Raw genomic sequence first — 22,793 nt, forward strand, 5'->3', positions numbered from 1 at the left:
AGCTGAATAAGGACTGCTTGGTTACATTATTACTGGGACGTAGGTAAATTGCCTTCATTCAAATAATGCATTCTTCCTGGGCTTGATCCTTGGCTGAGTTCTTAATTCCTTAGCTCTGGAGAAAAAAATACAAATAATCTCTGAGAGAAAATGTCCTTTGCATTTTCCTCACTTAAGTCACACAATGTCAAAACAGTAATTGTGGAGGGTGGGGCCAAGAAAGAAAGGTGGGCCTTAGGGCAAGAAGATGACGCCGTGAGAGCAGAGAAATGGGCAGGCATTGCCCTGGCTCAGCCCCAAGAAAACCTGAAAGGTGATACTGGATGGTGGGAGTCTCAGGACCATTTAAATGGAAAGGCATAATGCCCTTGGGACAGAGTGATGCTGCCATTCTCTGAAACTCACAGATACCTGAGAATGCAAGCTACACGGGTCACATGACCCACTCCAGCCCTGTGGCTGCATCTCATGCCAAGTAAATCCGAGGAGACGTGATTATCAGTATCTTAGATGCCTGCTTGTGCTTTGGGATACAGTTCAAAGAAATGACATCTCTGTCACATGAAGAAGATGTAAGAGTGTGAGACTTTAATGATAAAAATCCAAGAATGTAGGGAGCAGCTGGGGAGAGGTCAATAGGGGGGAAAGGAGACTCATGTAATACTTTAAACAATAAAGAATTTAAATTTTAAAAAATATCCCCCCCAAAAAAATAAAGGCAGAGTGCTCATAAGAATCAGCTGGCTAAAGAATATCAAAGGGTCAAATGGCAATTGATGGATTTAGACACTGAAAGGACCGATAAGAGAAAATAAAGGACAGGGATAAGGGAAACGAGCCTTTTTTGAATACATATAATGTGCCATACATGCTTTTCTCATTTAATCTTCCCCATAACTCAGTGGGGTGTAAATATTATTGACACACTGGTTTTATATACAGAAACTATTTTTCAAAAAGATTAAGTACATTTCCCAAAGTCAAAGGCTAATAAGATTCAGAATGATCATTTAAATCTTGAGAAGTGTCTGACTTCAAAGCCAAGTGATTTCTGTTATAAACTTTTCTGAAGTAATTGGATATATATTTCCAAGTGGGAAAACAGCCCTGGATGGGACATAGCCCATCCCAGGCCTACAGGTATAAATGGTAACATCTCACTAAAGGAGAAGAATGGAGTAAAGGTAGATTCAACAATTACACCCTCAGTGTGAATAAATGATACATCAGGTCATTAGATCAAATGCTGACAGGGGATAGAAAAGCATGAAGACATTGATCAAGTGAGATGGAAGAGACATGAAACACACACACACATATGGGAAGCTATGCATTCTATACTTAATAAAATAAATTAAGGACACTTTTTGAATAAAAATGTGTTCTGTGACTTCTGGAAGAGTAATCTTATAAAGAAGAACTTTGTTCAGTGTTGATCATTGGACAGTTGAAGCCAAAGTAGTGATAGGCCCTGGGAGGGTCCAGGTGGAGGGACCTTCAGTTGCTCTCTCATTGGCTAAGAACCACCACTCTATGTTTATCCTCAGGAAGCCCAGTCTTACGTTGCATCATAAGTCAGTGTGATGTTAGCTGTGTTCTGCACTGCGTGTATCCCAGAGGGTCTACATACTTACACTCACAGCCTTCTTCAGCCTGGGGATGCTGGCCTATGGTCATGTTTGGATTCTGATCCAACAAGCACCTGTGGATAGTTGATCACATCGTCCCCCTCTCTTCCCCACCAGCACCTTCTGTCTTGATAACTGAATATAACTAACACAATTATTAAATGCTTACATATTCATGAGCAACGTGACATGAATTATGAGAGTTTTGACCAACCATTTATCTTTTTCTTTTAAAAAATGTAAACCACGAACTTGAAAGAACCAATAGTAGTTTATTGGGTGGAACCATACAAACAGGTAAGAATTTAGTGAATATTTTTCAAGTGCTATCATCATTGTAACTCTAAGCAGATAAGCCTTAACCATTATTATTAACAATTAATCCTAATTGGTTTGTCTAAATTCTAGTTACAATAAGTTATCATATTTTACTTTTATCAAATAGTTCTCATAATGAAAGTGAAAGAAACAATAATATAATGTAGAAAAGCTCATTTCACTCAAAGGGAAAACATCCAAAATATTATTTTAGAAATTAATTTTGATGTCATATTCATTATAAGATATTTTATCAGTGTCCACAGTATATCTGAGTATCCGCTTGGTTGTCCTGGAATCCTTACTTTACACATTGGTAAACAAGAATAGTGTGTTTCATTAACTTTCCAAGTCCACACATTGTGTCAGGATCATACTGGTAATAGAATTTATATCTGATATTTTTCTTATACAGCCCAGTGCTCGAGAGACTAAGTACTCAATAAAAAAAATAGTCATTGAATATAAGAACTAATGAACAAATCATTATGTTCTATAAATTAAAATAAACTATATCATATTTTCTATTTCTCTTACTCACTAAATCAGAGAAGCTGAGGAGCAGTTGGGCAATCAACTCTATGCATTGTCCTACCACAAGTGTTTATTGCTACATGTAGGGGCTCTGTGAGCTGGTACCATCTGGTAGGTCCTGACAGCCCACCTTTCCAGGCCCCCGTAAGGAGTGTCATTAATCTTGGTTCATTGTAATTAGCTTTTGTGGTGTGAGTTAGGTCCACCAGCATGTGGCCAAGACCAACTTCTTTCACAAAAGTCACTGAAAATCCATGATTGATAATGAAGATGTTATTGATGTCCTAGCCTAATGATATTTTAGTAAGACAGTGTTCTAAATCTTGGCATTAAAGAACGTAGTTTGTTGCAGTCCTTGAAAAGAAATCATTTGGCTAGCATCGGCTCTGGCTCCCTCACCGTAAGGTAAGTATAACTCTAGAAAAAAATAACTCAATTTATTTCCTGAGTTAATTCGCCATAAGTTGAGTTGCAACTGTAAACATGAAAAGATCACAGTAGCATGACTTCTATAATTATTAGAAAAATGTGATGAAGAACACAACTGTGTATATCACTGGGAGACAAAAATGGCAACGCCACAACAGTCATGCCCAATGATGTGTCGTCAAGTAAGTTAAAGATTGTCATTCATTTCATTGGCACTGATAACCAATTCCCGAAAAAACAAGTAAGACATCTATCTCATGAGGCACTTATGTTTAAAATGTATTCCTTCAACTTTGATGACATTCATAGTTTTCCTTTTGGAGAAAGGAAAGCTATTTAACTCCACAGAAGGATCCTATTAAAGTGCAATGAAAAGACTTTTGCATCTGTCATCCAAATGCAGTGATTGATGTAAAATTTCACCCAGGTGATATTTTCATTAGAGCACATTCTGGAGAAATCTGAAAATTCTACATCTCATTTGCTTGTATTTTACACAAATCATTCACCAGACCTGCCTGTATTTCCACTAGAGTGAATGTCCTAAATACAATTCAAGATAAAGAATGTCCTAATTACAATCTTAGAGATAAAGATTTATCAAACATTTCTATTCCTTCTTGTCATGTCTAAACGTCAGAGATATTCTGAGCTCAAAAAGAGCATCACCAGAAACTGATAGTCCTCTTTGGTGCAACCCGGTCTTAGAGCATAGTTACAACTAAAATGGAAACAGAAACAAATACAACGAAACTATTACACATCAACTTCTTGATAAATTGCGTTTAGATACCCATGATGCAAAGGAGTAGCTTTTATATAAGTTCCTGTACTCCTTAAACTTAAAGCATAGTCTGTGTTTTCGTTTAAAAATACCTATCTAACTGAAGTCAGGAATTTCATTTTTTAATGGTGTCAATTACATTTAAAAGACCATTATTAAGTAAACCTTAAATTAATTTGTGAACAACCCTGGGTGATGGAAGGAGAGACATAGAAGCACCCAGGCCAACAAGAAACACGAATGGCCGATTCTTGAGTGCCAGATTTCAACATGTGTGCTGATTGTTCAGTCCTTTCACCCGTTTATTTTTCTACACCAGGCAGAACAGTAAAAGAGTTTCAAAGAAATTCCCCGAATTCCTTTATTTCAGTCGCCTGTGCCAGTGTGGACAAGTGGAAGATGCTCTTCTCAAAGTCTTAAAGCACTTGTACTGGCCGCGCAGGTGCCTACTGTCCTTGTGGCTTCTGTGCCGGAGATCCCGGGGGCGCAGAGCTCTCTGCAGGGCGCTGGGCAGGAGTGACCGGAAACTGAAATCCGTAGCCATTGTAACCATTCAGGTACACACATTGGAAGAAACTGATGGGGCCTGAGGAGCAGAGCATGATAATTAGTTAAAACAAGCAGAACGAAGGTGAGCACCACAAGGCACTGTACCACAATGTATGTGGACATGGGTTGTGGAGTCAGGTAGCCTTGACCATGACTGGCAAGTTACCAAAACTTGGTGTCTTGGATTCCTCATGTGTAGAATTGAGACAGCAACAAAAACCTCAAAAAAATGTGGCATCCCTGACCGGTTTGGCTCAGTGGATAGAGCGTCGGCCTGCGGACTCGGGGGTCCCGCGTTCGATTCAGTCAAGGGCATGTACCTTGGTTGCAGGTGCATCCCCAGTGGGGGGTGTGCAGGAGGCAGCTGATCAATGTTTCTCTCTCATTGATGCTTCTAACTCTCTATCCCTCTCCCTTCCTCTCTGTAAAAAATCAATAAAATATATTTAAAAAATGTGTCAATGAATAAGTAATATACACGAAGCACTTGAAATACTTCCTGGCACATAATAAGCCCTTACTGAATGGATAATAAAAATGGTCTAGCATAAACGTCCAAGTGCTTACATCATAGACCTCCACGGATGTGTACAGCATTCAGAAAAATTGTTATGTAGGTTTCAAAACACGAGCTTATCCATATGCAAAGTAACCGACTTTTAAAAAGTGTTTTAATAATGCCACAGAGAGCCTTGTGGTTCCTATTGTTAGATATTCCACCTGCCTTTACTCATTAGGCAATGCCTCCCGGTAGCAGGTCTGTCGTCAGAGCAGAAAGCGACCCAGGAAAGGAGTTAAAGCCGAGTGAGGCGGTGCAGATACAAGCCTGAGCTCTGGCCCAGGAGGCTGGGCTCACAGGCAGCAGCTTGTTTAGTGACGGCGAGGTTCGCCACTCTTCACCGTCATGCACACCTACGGACTCTCCATTGTTTTCCATCCTGTCCATTTGCAGGCTGTCACCCAACGACAGACTTTTTTGCAGATGGCCAGGGAAGAGAATGACAATGCAAGCTCGTAGGATGGGGAAGACCAGGAACCTGGCCAAATAAAGCAAGTAAAGAATAAAGAAAAGCCTGGGTTGAAAAAAAAGCTGAGGGAAGCAGCAAGAGATAATTCAAGAGATTATTATTCAGGGATTGGTGTCAACTGGCTTCAGTCCTGGGTTTTCAATAATGAAAAGAGTTTGGAGAAATCTTGGAAGGAAAAAAATCTGTTTCTTTCCACTTCATCTCATGCAGAATTATTTCCCATTTTGTTCTAGTACCAAACAGATGCAGTATCATACCTTGTCCCCTCGCCCAAGGTTGTTGCAGCTTGGGAGAGAGACAGGCTTCTGCGAGGGAGGGCATGACAGCTAGGCCTGTGTTAAGGAGTAATGGGAGTACCATTGCTAAAAGTAGAAGAGTCCATCAAAGACAGTCCACCTTACAGATGAACCTTATCACAGGTAGGTTCTGTTCTAACATGTTTATTTAATCAGTGTTGAATAGGCTATTAATGAAAACATCACTATAGCCTGGCCAGTGTGGCTCAGTGGTTGAACATCAATCTATGACCAGGAGGTCACGGTTAAATTCCTGGTCAGGGCACATGCCCAAGTTACAGGCTCGATTCCCAGTGTGGGACTTGCGGGAGGCAGCCAATCGATGATTCTCTCTCATTATTGATGTTTCTAGCTCTCCCTCTCCCTTCCTCTCTGAAATCAATAAAAATATATTTTAAAAAAACACATCACTGTAGCTGCAAATTTTAGAGCTTATGTAAGTTGCATGAGTATCAGACTATAGGACCACTTCATAGTAAGTTGAAAATAGAAAATATTGTTTTGCTATAGTAAGTCTGCCAATTGAATTAAAATGTGTAATATCATTTTACTAAAATATTGAATTGTTTATTTATTTATTTTTCATTAAACTTTTATTTTGAAATAAAAAATAAAAATAATGCAGAGGGATCCCATGTACCTTTCCCCCAGTTTCCCCCAATGGTAACATCTTTGAAAAATTATAGTGCAATATCGCAACCAGGAAATTGACATTGATACCATCCACCTATCTTATTGAATTATGATTTGAAATTTATTTATGAAATAAGAGATTTTAAGTGTTTATGTGATGTAGCCACAAATTGTTACCAGTAGATAAACAATTAGGAAAGTGTTGCTGTATAAATCAGAAACATGTCCAGATTGACTTTATGGATTTTGCAACAATATATAAACATATTATTAATGTTGCTTGTTTTCTTGTATTTCTCATGTCCTGATCATTTGAGGGGTTATAATGAGCATCTCTAATAGCTAAACAGAGTTTGGGACACAGTAGACATTTAATATTTGTTCAATGAATCACATGCTTACACAGAGTAGGAGGCATTTGCTAATGCAGAGGGCATTTTTATAATTTCCTGCAGAAATACATTTAAGAAGCATTGTAGACCCAGAGAACATTGACATCATTTCCTCAGGTAAATGTCTGTTCTTTACTTTAAAAGCATTTATGTAGAACAAACTCCAGTTATACCTATTTTAAAAATTGCTTCTTTTATTCTGCTCAGCAACAATTTTAATGCATACATGAATCCAAAATTGCTATTCAGATGGTATTGCTTTACCAACTGAAGAAAAATGTCTAATTTGGAAGTAGAGGAATAATGAGGATCATGGGCATTGAATTTTGTAACTGCATATGAATATTGATTGCATTCTAAAATCAACGATCTCCAAAATTGAATATTAACAGCTTACCATCTACCTAGAAAAATAAAAAAAACTTTCCATCAATGACTTTTACCTACATTTTTGATATAAAAATGTTCAGCTTATCACTTCAACTGTCTTTTTTTATAAAGCAGACAGTAACATATCTAAGCACAGATTCATCCGAAGTGCTCAGGATCAGAGCTGTGGAGAATGGTTGCCGACAAAAGTAATGAGCTATTCTTTGAAGTATAAATGATCCACTCTAATGTTATTCTTCATGTACTAAAATCCTTTTAATTCTCACACTGGTCTTCAGAGAATTTAGTTTTAATTTATTTGTACCATCTTTACTACAGATCCACATAACAGTTTTAATCTAATTATAAACTTACTTTTTTGCCTCTTTGTGGAAGACACATCTTCAGCTTCTTCTAGTGGATACAAAAAATAAGAACATAAATCACTTTTACGTTCATAGCTGTTATACAACAAATAAGCAGGGTTCTGAAAATGTCTAAACAGGTACATGGTATGAAAGGAACTGGAATTACTTGTCCTCCTCACAATACACTCTGGGTTCTTATTCAGATTCTGTTCAATCTTTCACTATAAAACTTAATAGGTAAGGGCCAGCGATAGAAGAGGAGCTGAGGAAGGAAAAGAATGTGGCATGCTACAGGCAATTGTTCAAGTAGACACCTTCCTGCCCTAGCCAGTTTGGCTCAGTGGATAGAGCGTTGGCCTGCAGACTACAGGGTCGCAGGTTCTGTTCTAGTCAAGGGCACGCACCTCCTTTGCAGGCTCACTCCCCTGCCCCTGCCCCTGCCCCTGCCCCTGGTCCATCGGAGACAACCAACTGATGTGTCTCTCTCACATTGATATTTTTCTCTCTGTGTGTCTTTCCCCCTCCCTTCCACTCTCTCTAAACATCCATGAAAAAAAAAATGTCCTTGGATGAGGATTAACAACAACAACAAAAATACAAATAGGAAACCTCCTGATGTGTTGGATTTTGGTGGGTGAGGGCTAGCAGACCTACATTATGTTCTTAAAAGAAAACATTGATGCTTAGTGTTAAAATAATATGGTCAGGGTAGAATCTGGCTGTAAGATGACAATCTCAGTGAAAATAATTCTACATTTGGGAAGGCCCTAAGTTTTCAGTGATCATCCTCGCCGTGAAATAATAGCAGCCGGCCTGTGTCCTGGGTCCTTTCCTTTTCTTATCTGACACAAGGACTTCTTTTGCTGTTGTGACATGCACCATGTGTTTTTTTTTAGGGATGGGTAATTTGAAGCTATTCATTTGAACCCCTTTCTCCAGGTTAGAAATTCTTAACTGGTCTCCATAGATGGGCTTTGGAGGTGGGGTTCCTGTAAAACCCTGAAATGTTAAAATGTTAAGGTGTGAGTATATGTGTGAATGTGTGTGTTTCATCAAAAGTTAGGTTTTAGATTTTATCAAATTCTAAAGGAGTTCAAGAACCTTCCTTTTCAAGGTGTGATCCGTGTACCAGTACTTGCGTCATTATTTGGGAAATTGATATAAATGTAGTTCTTAGGCACCAACCCAGACTTATTTCATTTTGACAAGATTGTCAAGTGATTCATATATAAAATAGTTTGAGAAGCAATGGTTTAGAAGTCAAAAATATATTGAGTAGTTCTTAATAATTTGTTTAAAAAAATCTAAAAATTCAGTACTCAAAAATGTATCTTAAGACAAGTAGAATCAGTTTTCAAAAGACTCAGGTATCTAATTCCATGTGATTTTTCTCAAAGCATTGTTTTCTGCACTGTTAATTCTGGGCACTGCCACAGAACTTACATTTTCATGGGAAGAACAACTCTTAGGCAAACTCTTATTGTCCACAGGCAAGTTTAAAGAAGTAGAAGAGAAAATATCTGTTCTATAACAAGCCAAATTAAGAAGCCAGGAAACCCTTCAGGGAAAAAATATGCATCAAATTACTTGAAATCCTTGCAATAAAGATGAACTTTAGTCCTGAGAAGACTTGCTCAGGATCATGCATCTCGTTGTACCAGATTTTTCTGAAGTTTGAGGCCTTCCTCCCTTCCTTCCTTCCTCCCTTCCTTCCTCCCTCCCTTCCTCCCTCCCTCCCTCCCTCCCTCCCTCCCTTCCTTCCTTCCTTCCTTCCTTCCTTCCTTCCTTCCTTCCTTCCTTCCTCCCTCCCTCCCTCCCTTCCTTCCTTCCTTCCTTTTTTCCTTCCTTCCTTCCTTCCTCCCTCCCTCCCTCCCTTCCTTCCTTCCTTCCTTTTTTCCTTCCTTCCTTCCTTCCTTCCTTCCTTCCTTCCTTCCTTCCTTCCTTCCTTCCTTCCCTTTTTCTTTTATGCTATTGCTGCTAGTATAGGCAAGTTATCTTAATTTTTCTTAATAAAAATATGTTAAGCTAAGATTTCAACATTTATGTGCTTTTCCTTGCTAACATCCCCTTAATCCTTGGTTAGATGATAATTTTGAAGTATTGCTCTTGCATCTAATAATTACTTGTAAATAAATCAGTGTCCAACTAGTAAGACACACACACACACACACATAAACACACACAAATAACAGGAAAAAATGTTTTTTGAAAAAACACATCTACCGTATAAACATTGCTTAGGAAAAGTTAAGGGCAGAGCCAAAAATAGTTAAATAAAATAGGCAGTTGAAATATGGTTTTGAGAAAAAATTCATAAGTGAACTTAAGATAATAAACTCACCTTCAGCTTTCTTTGAAGCTGGAACATCTTCAGAATCTTCTAGGGAGTTAACAAAAAAATAGTTTATTTTCCAGATTTCCCAAAGAGAAAGTATTGTATTTAACGGGTTTTAAGAGTCACATCTTAACTTATAAACTCAGTATCTAGTGTCTCTACAATCAAGAGCCTCTAGAGAAATAAGGCAACTTCTCCGCCTTAGAGGACATGGGGAGAAAGGAATGCCATGATGCCAGGTTATGGGCAGCAGCAGAAAAGGCTGGTCAAAGCAAGGAGGGCCTGCAGTGACCCTCCCTAATGGGCCCCTCCTCCTCTGACTCCTAAACTGTCTTTTAAAATCACAATCACTTTTGGAATCTAGAGAATTTGAGGTAAATGGATTCTCATACACAATGTAGATCAAGAGGAAAATATCCATCCATATATTTTACTAACAAACTGATGTTTGATAATTGTAAAGGCAATTAAAAGAGATCAGATGTTGAACTAAAGCCTAAATATATAAAGAATGAATCTTAAGATGCATTTTTTATATTGCTTGGTTTTTGTGTATTCTACTTAAAAGTACATAGTAGAATAATGTGGAAATAATTTTGGCACAGATAATTCTAACGCCATATAATTAATTGATCTTTAAATTTTCATATCAACTTTTAGCACTTGTAATGAGCTGAAAGAAGGTCAATTTTGTATTATTTACTCATGTTTTGCATACCAGCAGTTCCCAAATAAATAGAAAAGAGGTCATTATGCAAATTGTCTCAAATGGGAAAGGAAGGTGACCTTTTGGAAGAAATGTTATTATGTAAAAGAAAAAATGGGAAGTAGAAACATAATTACTAGCCTTTTTCTTCAGAGCAAATTAGCAGAGTTTTAACCTGATTAGTTTTCTAAAAGGTTTAAATGCAGGCTTAACTCACCTAAACAGTGGATTAAATGCCCATGGGCTTAAACTGTCCAATCAGCAGATATAAATAAAGGTACAGTAAAATGGTTATAGGGTATTTTGAAGTAACTGGTACCTATATTTATCTTTTTTAAAAAAATATATTTTATTGATTTTTTTTACAGAGAGGAAGGGAGGAAGAGAGTTCAAAACATTGATGAGAGAGAAACATCCATCAGCTGCCTCCTGCACACCTCCCACTGGGGATGTGCCCACAACCAAGGCACATGCCCCCGACCGGAACCGAACCCGGGACCTTTCAGTCCGCAGGCCGACGCTCTATCCACTGAGCCAAACCGGTTTTGGCTGGTACCTATATTTAAAGAATGATGTGAGAGTTGTTAGATAAGTCCAATAATATTTTAACTGTGAAACAAAAATCTGGTAATGTCTATGGAAGATGTTTACAAAATTAAAATGATGCAAGATCCTTGTACACAAGAAATGTACACTCTGTTTTGTAGATTATAGCACACTTAAAACTAAGACACTTATCCTCTGGATCTATTTGTTACCCCTGGGGAAATAAATGTGGAGAATAAAAACCATAGCTTCTTCTGTATCCCAAATTCCAGTTGTACAGTCCAAGTGAAAATTACCCTGAAGTTTTCCTGGAATTTGCTCATGTAAGAAACAGTTACTTTTCAGCTATAATAATTACAATGAGCACTCTTTCTGGGCCACATACTCTTGGATATTTTACATATGTTTCCACTTAAGCCTCACAATAGACCTATAAAGCAGGTAGAATAATCTCCATTCTTTTGAGAAAACAATGAGGTTAAGATAATTTTCTTTCAAGCAACACATTTTTAAAAGTGCTAGGAGATAGGAAGCGAATTTTCCTCAATTTCTAGACTTTTGTGATTTTAACTAAACTATTCTATCTCCGCATGCAAAGCACTTTGCTATGTGCCCTGAAAGAACCAAAAAGAAACATAATGCTACCTGGAAGTAATTGGCAGTCAAGTGGAGAAAATGGGCATATACTCAGACAGATAGAAGGTTCTATGGACTTCAAGGTTGTATGTGACAATTGTCAAAATACTAGTAAATGAGAGATGTTTTCAAGGGTGGAATGGTCACTTCCTCCTATGGAGATCAAATAAGTGTTTCTGGAATTTATACCATTGGAGATGGACTTTGAAAGTTGACTTAGTCAGAGGTGGGAAGAATATTCCAGTAAAACAGAATAACACGACCAAAGTTTTGGATGCAGGAATGTTGAGAACATGGAAATTTAAATTGGGTTTAAAGCCATGATAGTATAGAAAATGATTATAGAAAAAACATTTAAAATCTAGTTTAAGCCTAAATTATAGAGGTTCTAGACCCCCAGGTAAGAAATGTAAAATGTATTCTAAATTCACCAAGAATAAATATTGAACATTTATTATATAAACTAGAGGCCCGGTGCACAAAATTCCTGCACGGAGCGGGGGGTGGGGGGGGGTGTCCCTCAGCTCAGCCTGCACCCTCTTTAATCTGGGATCCCTCTCACAATCCAGGACTGCTGGCTCCCAACTGCTCGCCTGCCTGCCTTCCTGATTGCCCCTAACTGCTTCTGCCTGCCAGCCTGATCACCCCCTAACCACTCCCCTGCCAGCCTGATTGATGTCTAACTGCTCCCCTGCCAGCCTGTTTGCCCCCAACTTCCCTCCTCTGCTGGCCTGGTCACCTCTAACTGCCCTCCCCTGCAGGCTTGATCGCCCCTAACTACCCTCCCTTGCAGGCCTGGTCTCTCCCAACTGCACTCCCCTGCTGGCCTGATCGCCCACAACTGCCCTCCCTTGCAGGCCTGGTCCCTCCCAACTGCCCTCCCTTGCTGGTCATCTTGTGGTGGCCATTTTGTGTCCACATGGGGGCAGGATCTTTGACCATATGGGGCAGCCATCTTGTGTGTTGGAGTGATGGTCAATCTGCATATTACTCTTTCATTAGATAGGATAGAGGCCTGGTGCATGGGTGGGGGCCAGCTGGTTTGCCCTGAGGGTGTCCCGGATCAGGGTGGGAGTTCCCTTGGGGCATGGGGCAGCCTGGGCAAGGGGCCTGTGGTGGTTTGCAGGCTGGCCACGCCCCCCGGTGACCCAAGCAGAGGCCCTGGGATCTGGGATTTATTTATCTTCTACAATTGAAACTTTGTAGCCTGGAGTGGAGCCAAGCCTTCTGCTCACTCTGTGGTGGCAGCCATTTTTTTTGGGTTATGTATCTTCTATAATTGAAACTTTGTAGCCTTAAAGTGGAGGCCAAAGCAGGCCAGGGCTGCAGAAGCTTGGCTTCCTCCATCGCCAGAGGCAACCCTAGCCTCCTGCTCTCTCCAGCTCCATGGCTGCTGCCATTTCTATTGTGATTTATTTATCTTCTATCATTGAAACTTTGTAGCACTGAGTGAAGGCCTGGGCCAACAAGGGCAGGCGGAAAGCCTGGCTTCCTCCATTGCCAGGGAAACCCAAGCCTCCCTCCTGCTCTCTGTGGTTGCAGCCATCTTGGTTGGGTTTATTTGCATATTCTCTCCTGATTGGCTGGTGGGTGTGGCTTGTGGGTGTAGCGGAGTGATGGTTAATTTGCATATTACTCTTTTATTAGATAGGATGGTGTAATCAGTTTGAAATATTGGAAAACTTTATCAATAGAAATGAAAAGGAAGGATGAGAGATTTTATTGAGAAGGTAGGCTTCAGAACAATTTGTGGTCTTATCCACAAAGGGGTAGATAGCAAGTTTGGATGAGCCCATGGAGGAAGTGCAGAAGGGTAGGAAAGAGAGCTGAGAATGGAAGGACTCAGCCTCTGGGCAAAAAGTAGCAGAATCCTAATACTAAAAACAACAACAACAACAAAAATGTCCTACATTATGGGAATCAAGAGAGAAAAACAATGCAAAAAGTGTGAGAGACAAGCAATGTTTAGCACATCCTAGTGATTGCAAATGGAGGAGAAGTGAGAAAAGGTAATTACGTTTTGTGCTTCAGAGGTCTGGGTTGAGTTTGAAGTGCCCTATTGGAGTAAAGTGTCAGGGCGTAACATTCAGGTTGCATAAAGTTGAAGCCTTGCCGGAACCGGTTTGGCTCAGTGGATAGAGCGTCGGCCTGCGGACTGAAAGGTCCCGGGTTCGATTCTGGTCAAGGACACGTAACTTGGTTGCGGGCACATCCCCAGTAGGAGGTGTGCAGGAGGCAGCTGATTGATGTTTCTCTCTCATCGATGTTTCTAACTCTCTATCCCTCTCCTTTCCTCTCTGTAAAAAATCAATAAAATATATTAAAAAAAAAAAAAAAGTTGAAGCCTGAAGAGGTGGTGAAGGCTTGTTTCATAGTTGTGATTGTAGGTGAAAGCAGAGCAACAACACAATAGCTTCAGGAAGCAGGAAGGGTCTGAAAAATTTTACATGTGAAAGTGATCTGAAGATATTTGTAGGAAAAAAAAAAGATGGAAGATTTCTTAGAGTAAGAGCTTAAGGTACATGATTGAGGAGCAAGGATTAGGGGAGGCAACAAGGACTGAAGTCAAGAAAAACATGATTTTCGAAGAAGCAATGCTTCTTCTTAACATGGGAGGATAATGTTAGGTAAAATAATGGGAAAAATAAAAAGAAATTGTAATGTGGAGAGAAGGAACAATTTAAAGAATCCACATTAATGGCATAGACTGTTAATTCTATTATTATTTTATTTTTAAGATAAAATGTTCTGTGTAATGCCCAATCTGCTCTGAATATTCTTAGCAAACATGAAAAATAAATAAAAACTTCCTAAATAATGCATGTGTGTGTACCAGAAGTTGCTCTATATTTATTTCCATTAGCAGCCTATTCAAATTTGTGCAGAGTTTCAAGAAATACTCATAGGTAAACATCTGGAGCTCTGATGCACAGACAAAATGGTAACAGCATGAAGTTTGTATTCTCCGTCAATCCTCTTTCTTTAACTCCCTGCATCACTTTGTCTTTGCAGAAATACCAACAACTCCAAATTATTTTCTCAACTCATTTGCTGGATTATGTGTAAATAGTATGAGATTTTTACATTCTAAGAGTTTACGTGTTTTCTCTTTTCCAAGAAGTCCTAAGGATCCACAGTGGTTCCAAGCAGCAGTTGACAGCCAGATTATTTTAGCTATTAGTTATGAAAGTCATCTATGCATGCTAGAATTTAAAATAATCATGATTTTTAAAGAAAATTAACTGGTACAATGAGCAATATCCACAGAATTCTTGAAATTGACCCCAGGGAATAATAAAGTATGCAGAGACCGTCCACCTGGGGAATATTGCACACAGTGAAGCAATGGTATTCAATAAACATGTGCAATCCTTTCTGAGTGTCTGTCCTGTCACTCTGAGGATAAGACACAACTGTCTCGAGGGCAATGTCAGAGCAACTAAACATCACCAGTAAATGAATGAGGACACAATGCTGAAATGAATGAAGACACAGCGCTGGTATCCAAAGACTAATAATTACACCAGTCATTTCCACATATCAAAACTCCCCCTTCCTGATCCCAATGACCTATTGTTAGTAGAGGACCTTGTCCTTCCAAAAAAACCCCACGAGAAATGCAGGCACTAGAGTATCACTAGAGAATGTGGGTGGAAGGGATCAATGGCTTCAACGCAGGAGCTATTTCGTAAACTTCCTTTAGTAAGAGACAAATAAATGACCAAGAAAATAAATAAGAAGTCTAACCCCCCAAATTATACATGTATAGAATGTTGAAAAGAGAGTTCAGAAAAATAACAATGAGGTCTGTGCTAAGTTTATCTTTTTCCAGTAAACAACCCTAACCATAGTTCAAGGTACAAATTCTAGAATTACTTCCTTCATGAAGTCTGCCCTGACTAATTTGGGGATAGGGGGAAAGTGTGGTGGAGGATAGTTTCAGAGGGCTCTACTGAGGATCAACTCTAAGTTTTGCCCTTGCATTAGTGAGACAAGTTTTTATCCTTTTAATTATTATTATTATCCTTTTTAAAATTCCTAAAGCAAGTCCATATGGATTTTTATTTTTTGCAGAAAAAGAATTTTTAGTGATATATGTAGCTTTGGGGAATTGAAATGTGACCAGTAGAAACTGAAATGTTCTATAAATATAAAATACACACACAATTTAATACATTTCTACATTGATACATGTGGACTTGGTATTTGTATGTATAGAGTTAAATAACATGATTAAACTTATTTTTTTTTACTCTTAATGTGTCAACTAGAGAATTTTAGTTGGCTTACATGATATTGCATTAAACAATACTGACTTAAAATGATTTGTTTTTCTTAATCTGGATACATGGAAATAAAATGATTATTTCCTGAAGTTTTGGGAACTATAGAAAAATGTTCAGTTGTATCCTAAACATTAAGAGCCCCATCTATATCTTAATATTTTAGAGAGTGTTTTTGAAACTTTGTATGTTTATGCTATACAAGATTAGATCCATTCCTATGTTATTCGCAGATATGCAATTATACTTAAGTTCATGAAGATTAGGAAACAACAAAACTAAACTATAATTACTTGACCTTCTATGCTGTATAGCAAATTTTTAATGATGAAAGGTTTAAAACAGAAACAAGTTTATTTTCTTTCATTCTACTTCAACCCCTGAAAACATTTATATATTTGAATGCAGGTCATTAATCTTCAGACTCAAGAACATGATAAAGTATTTCTGTTACAAGCTGTCATTTCAAATGATGGAGTTTTGTGTGTATTTTTTTAAGTTTTGTCATAAGTAAGATTAAAAGTTAACAAATTCTTTTCAGAGCTTTCAATATAAAATGACTCAAATTCGAAATACATTAAGAATATAAATATGTTATGAATTTCAGTTTGAAATTCATGCTGTGTACCAAAGAGAATTTTTCATCAATAGAAGCGGTACTTACTTGATACTCTTGCAGGTTTTTCTGCTAAAAAAACAAAAAGGAAACAAGTTAATGCAAAGAAATTATATATCAATGAACTATATGAAAGTTTCTAATATCTTTTTACTTTCTCCTTGTTGTTAATGAAGAAATATAAATCTATTGCCTGAGAACAAAGATCTGTGAATCTCTTAATTGCTTTTATGTGAGAAATTAAAAAAAGCTATTAATCATTGTAGGTGTCACAACATGTTTATGCTTTTTAAACACTCCTCTAAAATCAGCAGAGTCTTTTTTAAATTAAGTGTTTTGGCTCAACTATAATTATACCTGATTTGAGAAAATTACTTTGGATGATATAATTAATCTAAATATTTGCTTTTAAGTTTCCAAATTTCATAAAAATATATCATTAAAATTATTTTCCTTTCAAAGGTGAATAAAGACAAATAACTACCAATTGGACTGTAAAATCAAATCTTAAAAACAATATGCAAAATCAGTTTAATTTTTCATAACTATCTACTTATTAGTTTCAATGAGAGATCATAATTCTTCAAAGTAATATGGTTTTCCATTAAACTGTATGTATGTAGGACAAAGATATAAAGTGAGATGATTGTCTCAAATACTATAGCAGACATTCTAACTTCTTGAAAAAGAAGAGGATTGGTAACCCCTGTATTCTACCAACATTAGTCTAATTTAAAATACTAGGCTTAGAAATATTCATTTTAAAGGAATCTGCATTATAGAATTTACTTTGAGACTTGTAGAATTTCTTTTTTAAAAATATATTTTTATTGATTTCAGAGAGGAAGGGAGAGGGCTTGAGAGATAGAAATATCAATGATGAGAGAGAATCATTGATCGGCTGCCTCCTGCACGCCCCCAACTGGGGATCCAGCTGCAATCTGGGCATGTGCCCTGACCAGGAATTAAATCTTGACCTCCTGGTTCATAGGTTGATGCTCACCCACTAAGCCACCCAGGCTGGGCAAGTCTTGTAGAGTTTCTAATATAGACTTAATTCTGAAGTTTCTAAGAATTACAAATTTATAAAAATTAAGTTAATGCCAAGAGAAAGTGTTTTTAAAAACATGTCACTTGGATCCTATGTTTTCAGTGCTATTACGGAACACACCTCATATATAAATAGCAAAATAAATAAAATAAAGCAGGAAAATACTTCCGTAAAGCTAACATGTTATTATTTTTTTCCTTAAAAATACTAGGTTTGGCTAAAAAGAAGGGCACTTAGAAAGGAAGTAAACATTATTGAGATATAAAAACTATCTGTTAAATGAAGGAATGAATAGCAAAGTGGCTATGCTCTCAACTAGTTGGGCTTGTGCTTTCTAATGTAACAATTCTTTTCTACCGTGTGTATTCACAATATAAAGATCTTAGAAATGATGCACTCAAAGAGTGAAGTCAGAAAGGAGTATCCATCCAATGTCTGAATCCCTTGCTCAGCCCTTGAATCATAGCTTTAATAGACCACCTCCTGGGGAACAATGTGAGATCCATTTTATCTTTAGGCTGCTCTGATTGGTTCAAAGCTTCCCCTTTTCTTGTCACAGTGTAATAGGAGAATAAAATATGATTGAGTAGGCTTAACTGTTAAGTCTCTGGCATCATACTGACTTAGAACCAATTCCTGAATCTACCATGTAAACACTCTGAGACATTAGACTTCTTTTCATCACACTTGCATAACCTTTAAACTGAGCATGATAATTGGTCCTGTACTAAGGTTTAAATGAACTTATAATAGGAAAGGATATGGCTATGGTGTGTTGTTTTTTTTAAGTAATTCGTTTCTCCTCATTCTTCTTGCTGATTATCTTAAAAGATATTCCCATTTTGGGAAAAGTTCCAATATGCAAATTGTGCTCCTATATCTTTCTACAAATTTGTTTTGCTCTCTTATTCTAACTTTACCCCTTAATATTACTGATAATTATATGTCTAAATTATTAATAATTTCATGTCTAAGTTATATGTATAGAAATGTGCTGCCATTTCAGGTACACATTGTACAACACCAGCAACAGAGAACCAGTGAAAAGTAAGGCGCCCCCTGCCACCCCATCCCAACACGCACACTAGATGGAGATCTATGCTTTACTATGAATGAGAATACTTGTTCAGTCAGACAGGAGTGAGGTGGAAACCAGTACTTAGTGAGTGGCAACCAAGTATGTGATGGAAATGTTACATGTGTTATTTCATTTAATACTTAACAGCAAGCCTTTGGGGACCATTATGCCTGTTCTATAGATGAGGAAACTGAGAATCTGGCAGTTAAGGAATTTTCCCAAGTGTTACACAGTTAGATAGAGACTCAAATTTACATACTGTTTCTACAGATCTGTGTACCTCCCATGGAAAAGTAAATATTTACCTGCTTCTCTGACTTCTGATGTTTCCTCTTTAGAAAAGAAAAATACAATAGGGATAAAGAGAAGACAAAGAAAAGAAAGAATAGTTTTTTAAATTTAAGTACCAATTTACCATCAGCTGCAGATATTGCTGATTGAATTCTAATAGTAATGGCAATAGAGGCATATACTCAAAATGGCAAAGAAACACAGTGATAGCTAATATTTCTAGAAACTGTAACTAGAAATCTATTTTGGAAATAGAACCATTTCATGAACAATCTTAAAGAGTCTCTTCACATATGGTAGAATTAGTCTATAATAATAAAAGCATAATATGCAAATAGACTGAATGACCAAATAGCAGAATGACCGTCTGGATGACCTTCCAAACGACCACGCTATGACACGCACTGGTGCCAGGCCAGCCAAGGTGGGTGTGATGTGATTGGTTAGGGGGCCCCACCATCACCCTACTATCGCTCCAAAGAGGCTACCCAGCCAGCGGCACTGCTGCGGGTAGGTGGGGCCTCCCTCTGCAGGGCGATCTATCTGGGGGCCCCACCATCATCGCCCCACCACGTGAGGCCCAGGCCACCAGCTAGCGACACTGTGGTGGGTGTGTGGGGCTGGCCAGCGATCACGCTCAATGCCTGTCACCTGCAGAGGGAGGCGACCGGTGGTGGGGAAGAGGGGGGGCAGCACTGCACAGATGGCAAGCTGTGACAGCGGCAGGACCAGCTGCTGGTATACAGGGGAAGGAAAGCCCCCAATAGGCCCTGATCGCCAGCCAGGCCTAGAGACCTTACCCAAGCTGTCCGGGATTGCGAGAGGGCACAGGCCAGGATTAGGGACACCACATCCTCTGCACGAATTTTGTGCACCGGGCCTTTGGTTTAAATGACTTAATTATAAATAATTACAAATTATAAATCTCCATTACATAAACTTTTAACTTGATTTTCATATATCCATGCAAGCATACATTCATTGAATATATTTATAAAGCAACTTCATGTATAATATTTACAAAGTGCAATGGGTGGGATTGTGGGATGAGGTTGGAAAATATCACAGAAATAAAATCAACTTATGGTGACTACAATTGAAGTAGTGAGACAGAATATAAAATGTTAGTTTTCCTTATCCTATGATAATGCAGAATCAGTCTTTCATTTTGTTTCTCATGCAAATTTATAGACTAATATTTAAAAAGTATTATGTCAGGTTTTTCAAAATATCTTTCCTCACAAATCAGCTGAAGTGATAACACTTTCTGTAAACCTGAAACATTTATTATCAATCTTTTTGAAGCTATTTTTAAAATTTAAGAAGAAATTATTAAAATATTTTATAATAATAAAGATAGAAAATAGTTTCATAAATAAAACAGTATTAGCAAATGATTATATTTCATATTAGCATTCTAGTTTTGACTTTCAACCTTTAATTACTATTATACTCTTCACATTAGTAGCAATAACACAGACTAAGTAGACTAGAGATTTTCTCCAACTTAAAGGCAACATTTAATGTTTTACATTGGCATAGAATCTATTCAGAAGAAAATTGTAGCTGTATTTTTAAGAATATCTCATAACATTCAAGTTATTGTTAGTCCTTGTCATTTAAAAACTTTAGATACAACTTCTAGATACACGCTTGATTGAAATGCACATATTTTTACCCCAGGGTAAAGTCTGGGTCACAATTTCACAGTATTAAATAAACATTTCATTTTTATAACATTGCATGACATTCAAACATTTTAAAGATTTCATAAATTGTTGCATTTTTATTATTGTTTGAAACCAAAATAAAACAGTAATTCTGAAATATTAAAAACAACTCATCTTTCAATTTTGAAAAAAAATAAGAAAATAAAAGCTAATGTGTTAAAATTAAATAATTGAAGACAGATAATGAGTTCTGCATTTTTCTTAACCCAGAGGTGACTAGTAGAGTGAACTCCATATTGTGTTTCCTCAATGCATCCTAACAAACAACTGAAAGTATATAAAAAAGAGATGTAACCACTTTTTTCCTGCACAGGTATTATTATAGGCACCTCTCAACAACACCAGAGAGGTGTTACTGGACAGGACACCCCCTGAGCCAATGGGAGAGGGCTGTTCCCAACCTCAATTCTTGTCTTCTCATATAAATGAATTTATACAAGAGACCTTGACTGTGTTGTGAAAGCCAATTTATTAAAGCAATTAAAGCAATTAAAGCATGTATCTTTATTGAAAAAAAAAAAAAAAGCAAAAGCAAAGCAAGCAAACCTATACATCTGGCTTATGAAGCACAGACGAGCTCTCAGCTAATCTGAAGAGCAGGTTGGGTGGGAGGTCCGAGGTGTTAAACTAGTACACCCTCCTGTTTAAAGGCTTCAAAATTCCTCTGCTGATTATTTGGGTGCAGATTCATTCTCAAGGTCCCCTTTTTTACTTTGTTGTGTCCTTCCCAGAATTCATGAGAGGCACCTGGCAACTTTATCTCGCTTAGCCCAGAGACTGCGGGCTTCCCTGCTTAGGGAGTAAAATGGCCCTCTTTTCCTTTCCCCTTTCCCACTTCCCTTCCTGCATTCTCTCCTTAGGGAAGTTTTTTAACTATTTGCCTGGGTGTCCGTGCCTGGGGAAGATAATGGTTAGTTACAAGCTGGCTGCAGATTGCCCACACTGTTTGGCCTTGTTTTAACTTTCCCGTCTCAGTTTCCCTATTTGTCTGGCCTGGAAGCCTGTAACAGTTTCAGCTGGCTCCAACTGTCACGTCCATATCTCCTCCTCGCTTTCACCCCTTACTCTATATGCCTAACCCTGTTTCTAACTCCTCTCAGTATGAAAACAAAAAATCTTTTCGGGCATTCTTTATATATCCTGGTATGGTATAATACATCGAATGAGTCTCAATAAATACAAGTTCAAGGGTTAATAAATACAATACATACAATATTATTTCTCAATCAAAATCATTTATATTGTTAATGTCATAATGGTCATAGCCATTATGTACTTTTTGACTGCATGTACAACTCAGATAAATTACACATTCAAAATAATAGCAAGTTCTTACAATTCTAAAATGGCACACTTACTTAAAGTTGGTTTTGGTTTGTCTAAAAAGTAAAAAGAAAAGAAAATTAGTGATAATTTTCTACCTGTAGAAAAAATATCAGCCTGTTTTGTTTCCTATTTCTGTTTGTTCAAGTTAAAATAGGCAAAGGCTAAACTTATAATTAAAATGAACAATAAGTAATGCATTTTTAATAATTTGTAAGTCATATTCCCAGTGAATTCCCCAAACAAGAAGTTGTAAAGCTTCAAAATATAGATTCTTCATGGTCTCTTCTTTTTTTTTAAAGTATATTTTTATTGATTTCAGAGAAAAGAGAAAGAGGGAGAAATAGAAACATCAATGATGAGAGAGAATCATTGATTGGCTGCCTCCTGCATGCCCCCCACTGGGGATCAAGCTTGCAACCTGGGCATGTGCCCTTGACTTGAACCAATCCAGGAGCCTTCAGTCTGCAGGCCAATGCTCTATCCACTGATCCAAACCGGCTAGGGCCATGGCCTCTTCTTTATTTTTGTAAAACCTCATCTTTGGTTTGATACAAGATGAATGCTCATGGTAATCTGAATTCCTGTTTCTGAATGGCATAAAGTGCTTCTTTTATCACTGCCTTTACAGAATACATATTAATTAATATAAACTATTTAAACTCTCCCAATCTAGTTTCTAAATAAAGATGCTGGCTTTATAAAATTGTAGGAAGAATAAATAAGAGGTAGGTGAAAAATGCAAAGCTTGACCTCTTTCTCCAATATAGCTTGTCTTCTGAAGTTATTAATCAAAAGCTTTAATTATTCAGTCTTATATCTCAAGATCTATTTATTCATTAAAAAGTAGCCAACATTTGTTCATGATTG

General features: G+C 37.6%; 1 protein-coding gene across 2 annotated transcripts in view; it reads right to left on the reverse strand.

The window, feature by feature from the left end:
• Nucleotides 1–1,881: 1,881 nt before the first annotated feature.
• The window catches only part of TRDN (triadin), a 301,414-nt gene continuing 280,502 nt past the window's right edge, over nucleotides 1,882–22,793 (reverse strand). For both annotated transcript variants that reach the window (XM_080663584.1, XM_080663583.1), the window contains 6 exons: nucleotides 21,959–21,979; nucleotides 18,885–18,911; nucleotides 16,499–16,522; nucleotides 9,670–9,708; nucleotides 7,336–7,374; nucleotides 1,882–4,279 (listed from right to left, as the gene is read on the reverse strand). In XM_080663584.1, coding sequence (XP_080519710.1) covers nucleotides 4,140–4,279; nucleotides 7,336–7,374; nucleotides 9,670–9,708; nucleotides 16,499–16,522; nucleotides 18,885–18,911; nucleotides 21,959–21,979 — 290 coding nt within the window. In that variant the 3' untranslated portion in view covers nucleotides 1,882–4,139. The remainder of the gene's footprint in view (nucleotides 4,280–7,335; nucleotides 7,375–9,669; nucleotides 9,709–16,498; nucleotides 16,523–18,884; nucleotides 18,912–21,958; nucleotides 21,980–22,793) is intronic.

Source organism: Plecotus auritus (genome assembly GCF_963455305.1).
Source record: "Plecotus auritus genome assembly, chromosome: 4".
Taxonomy (NCBI): domain Eukaryota; kingdom Metazoa; phylum Chordata; class Mammalia; order Chiroptera; family Vespertilionidae; genus Plecotus; species Plecotus auritus.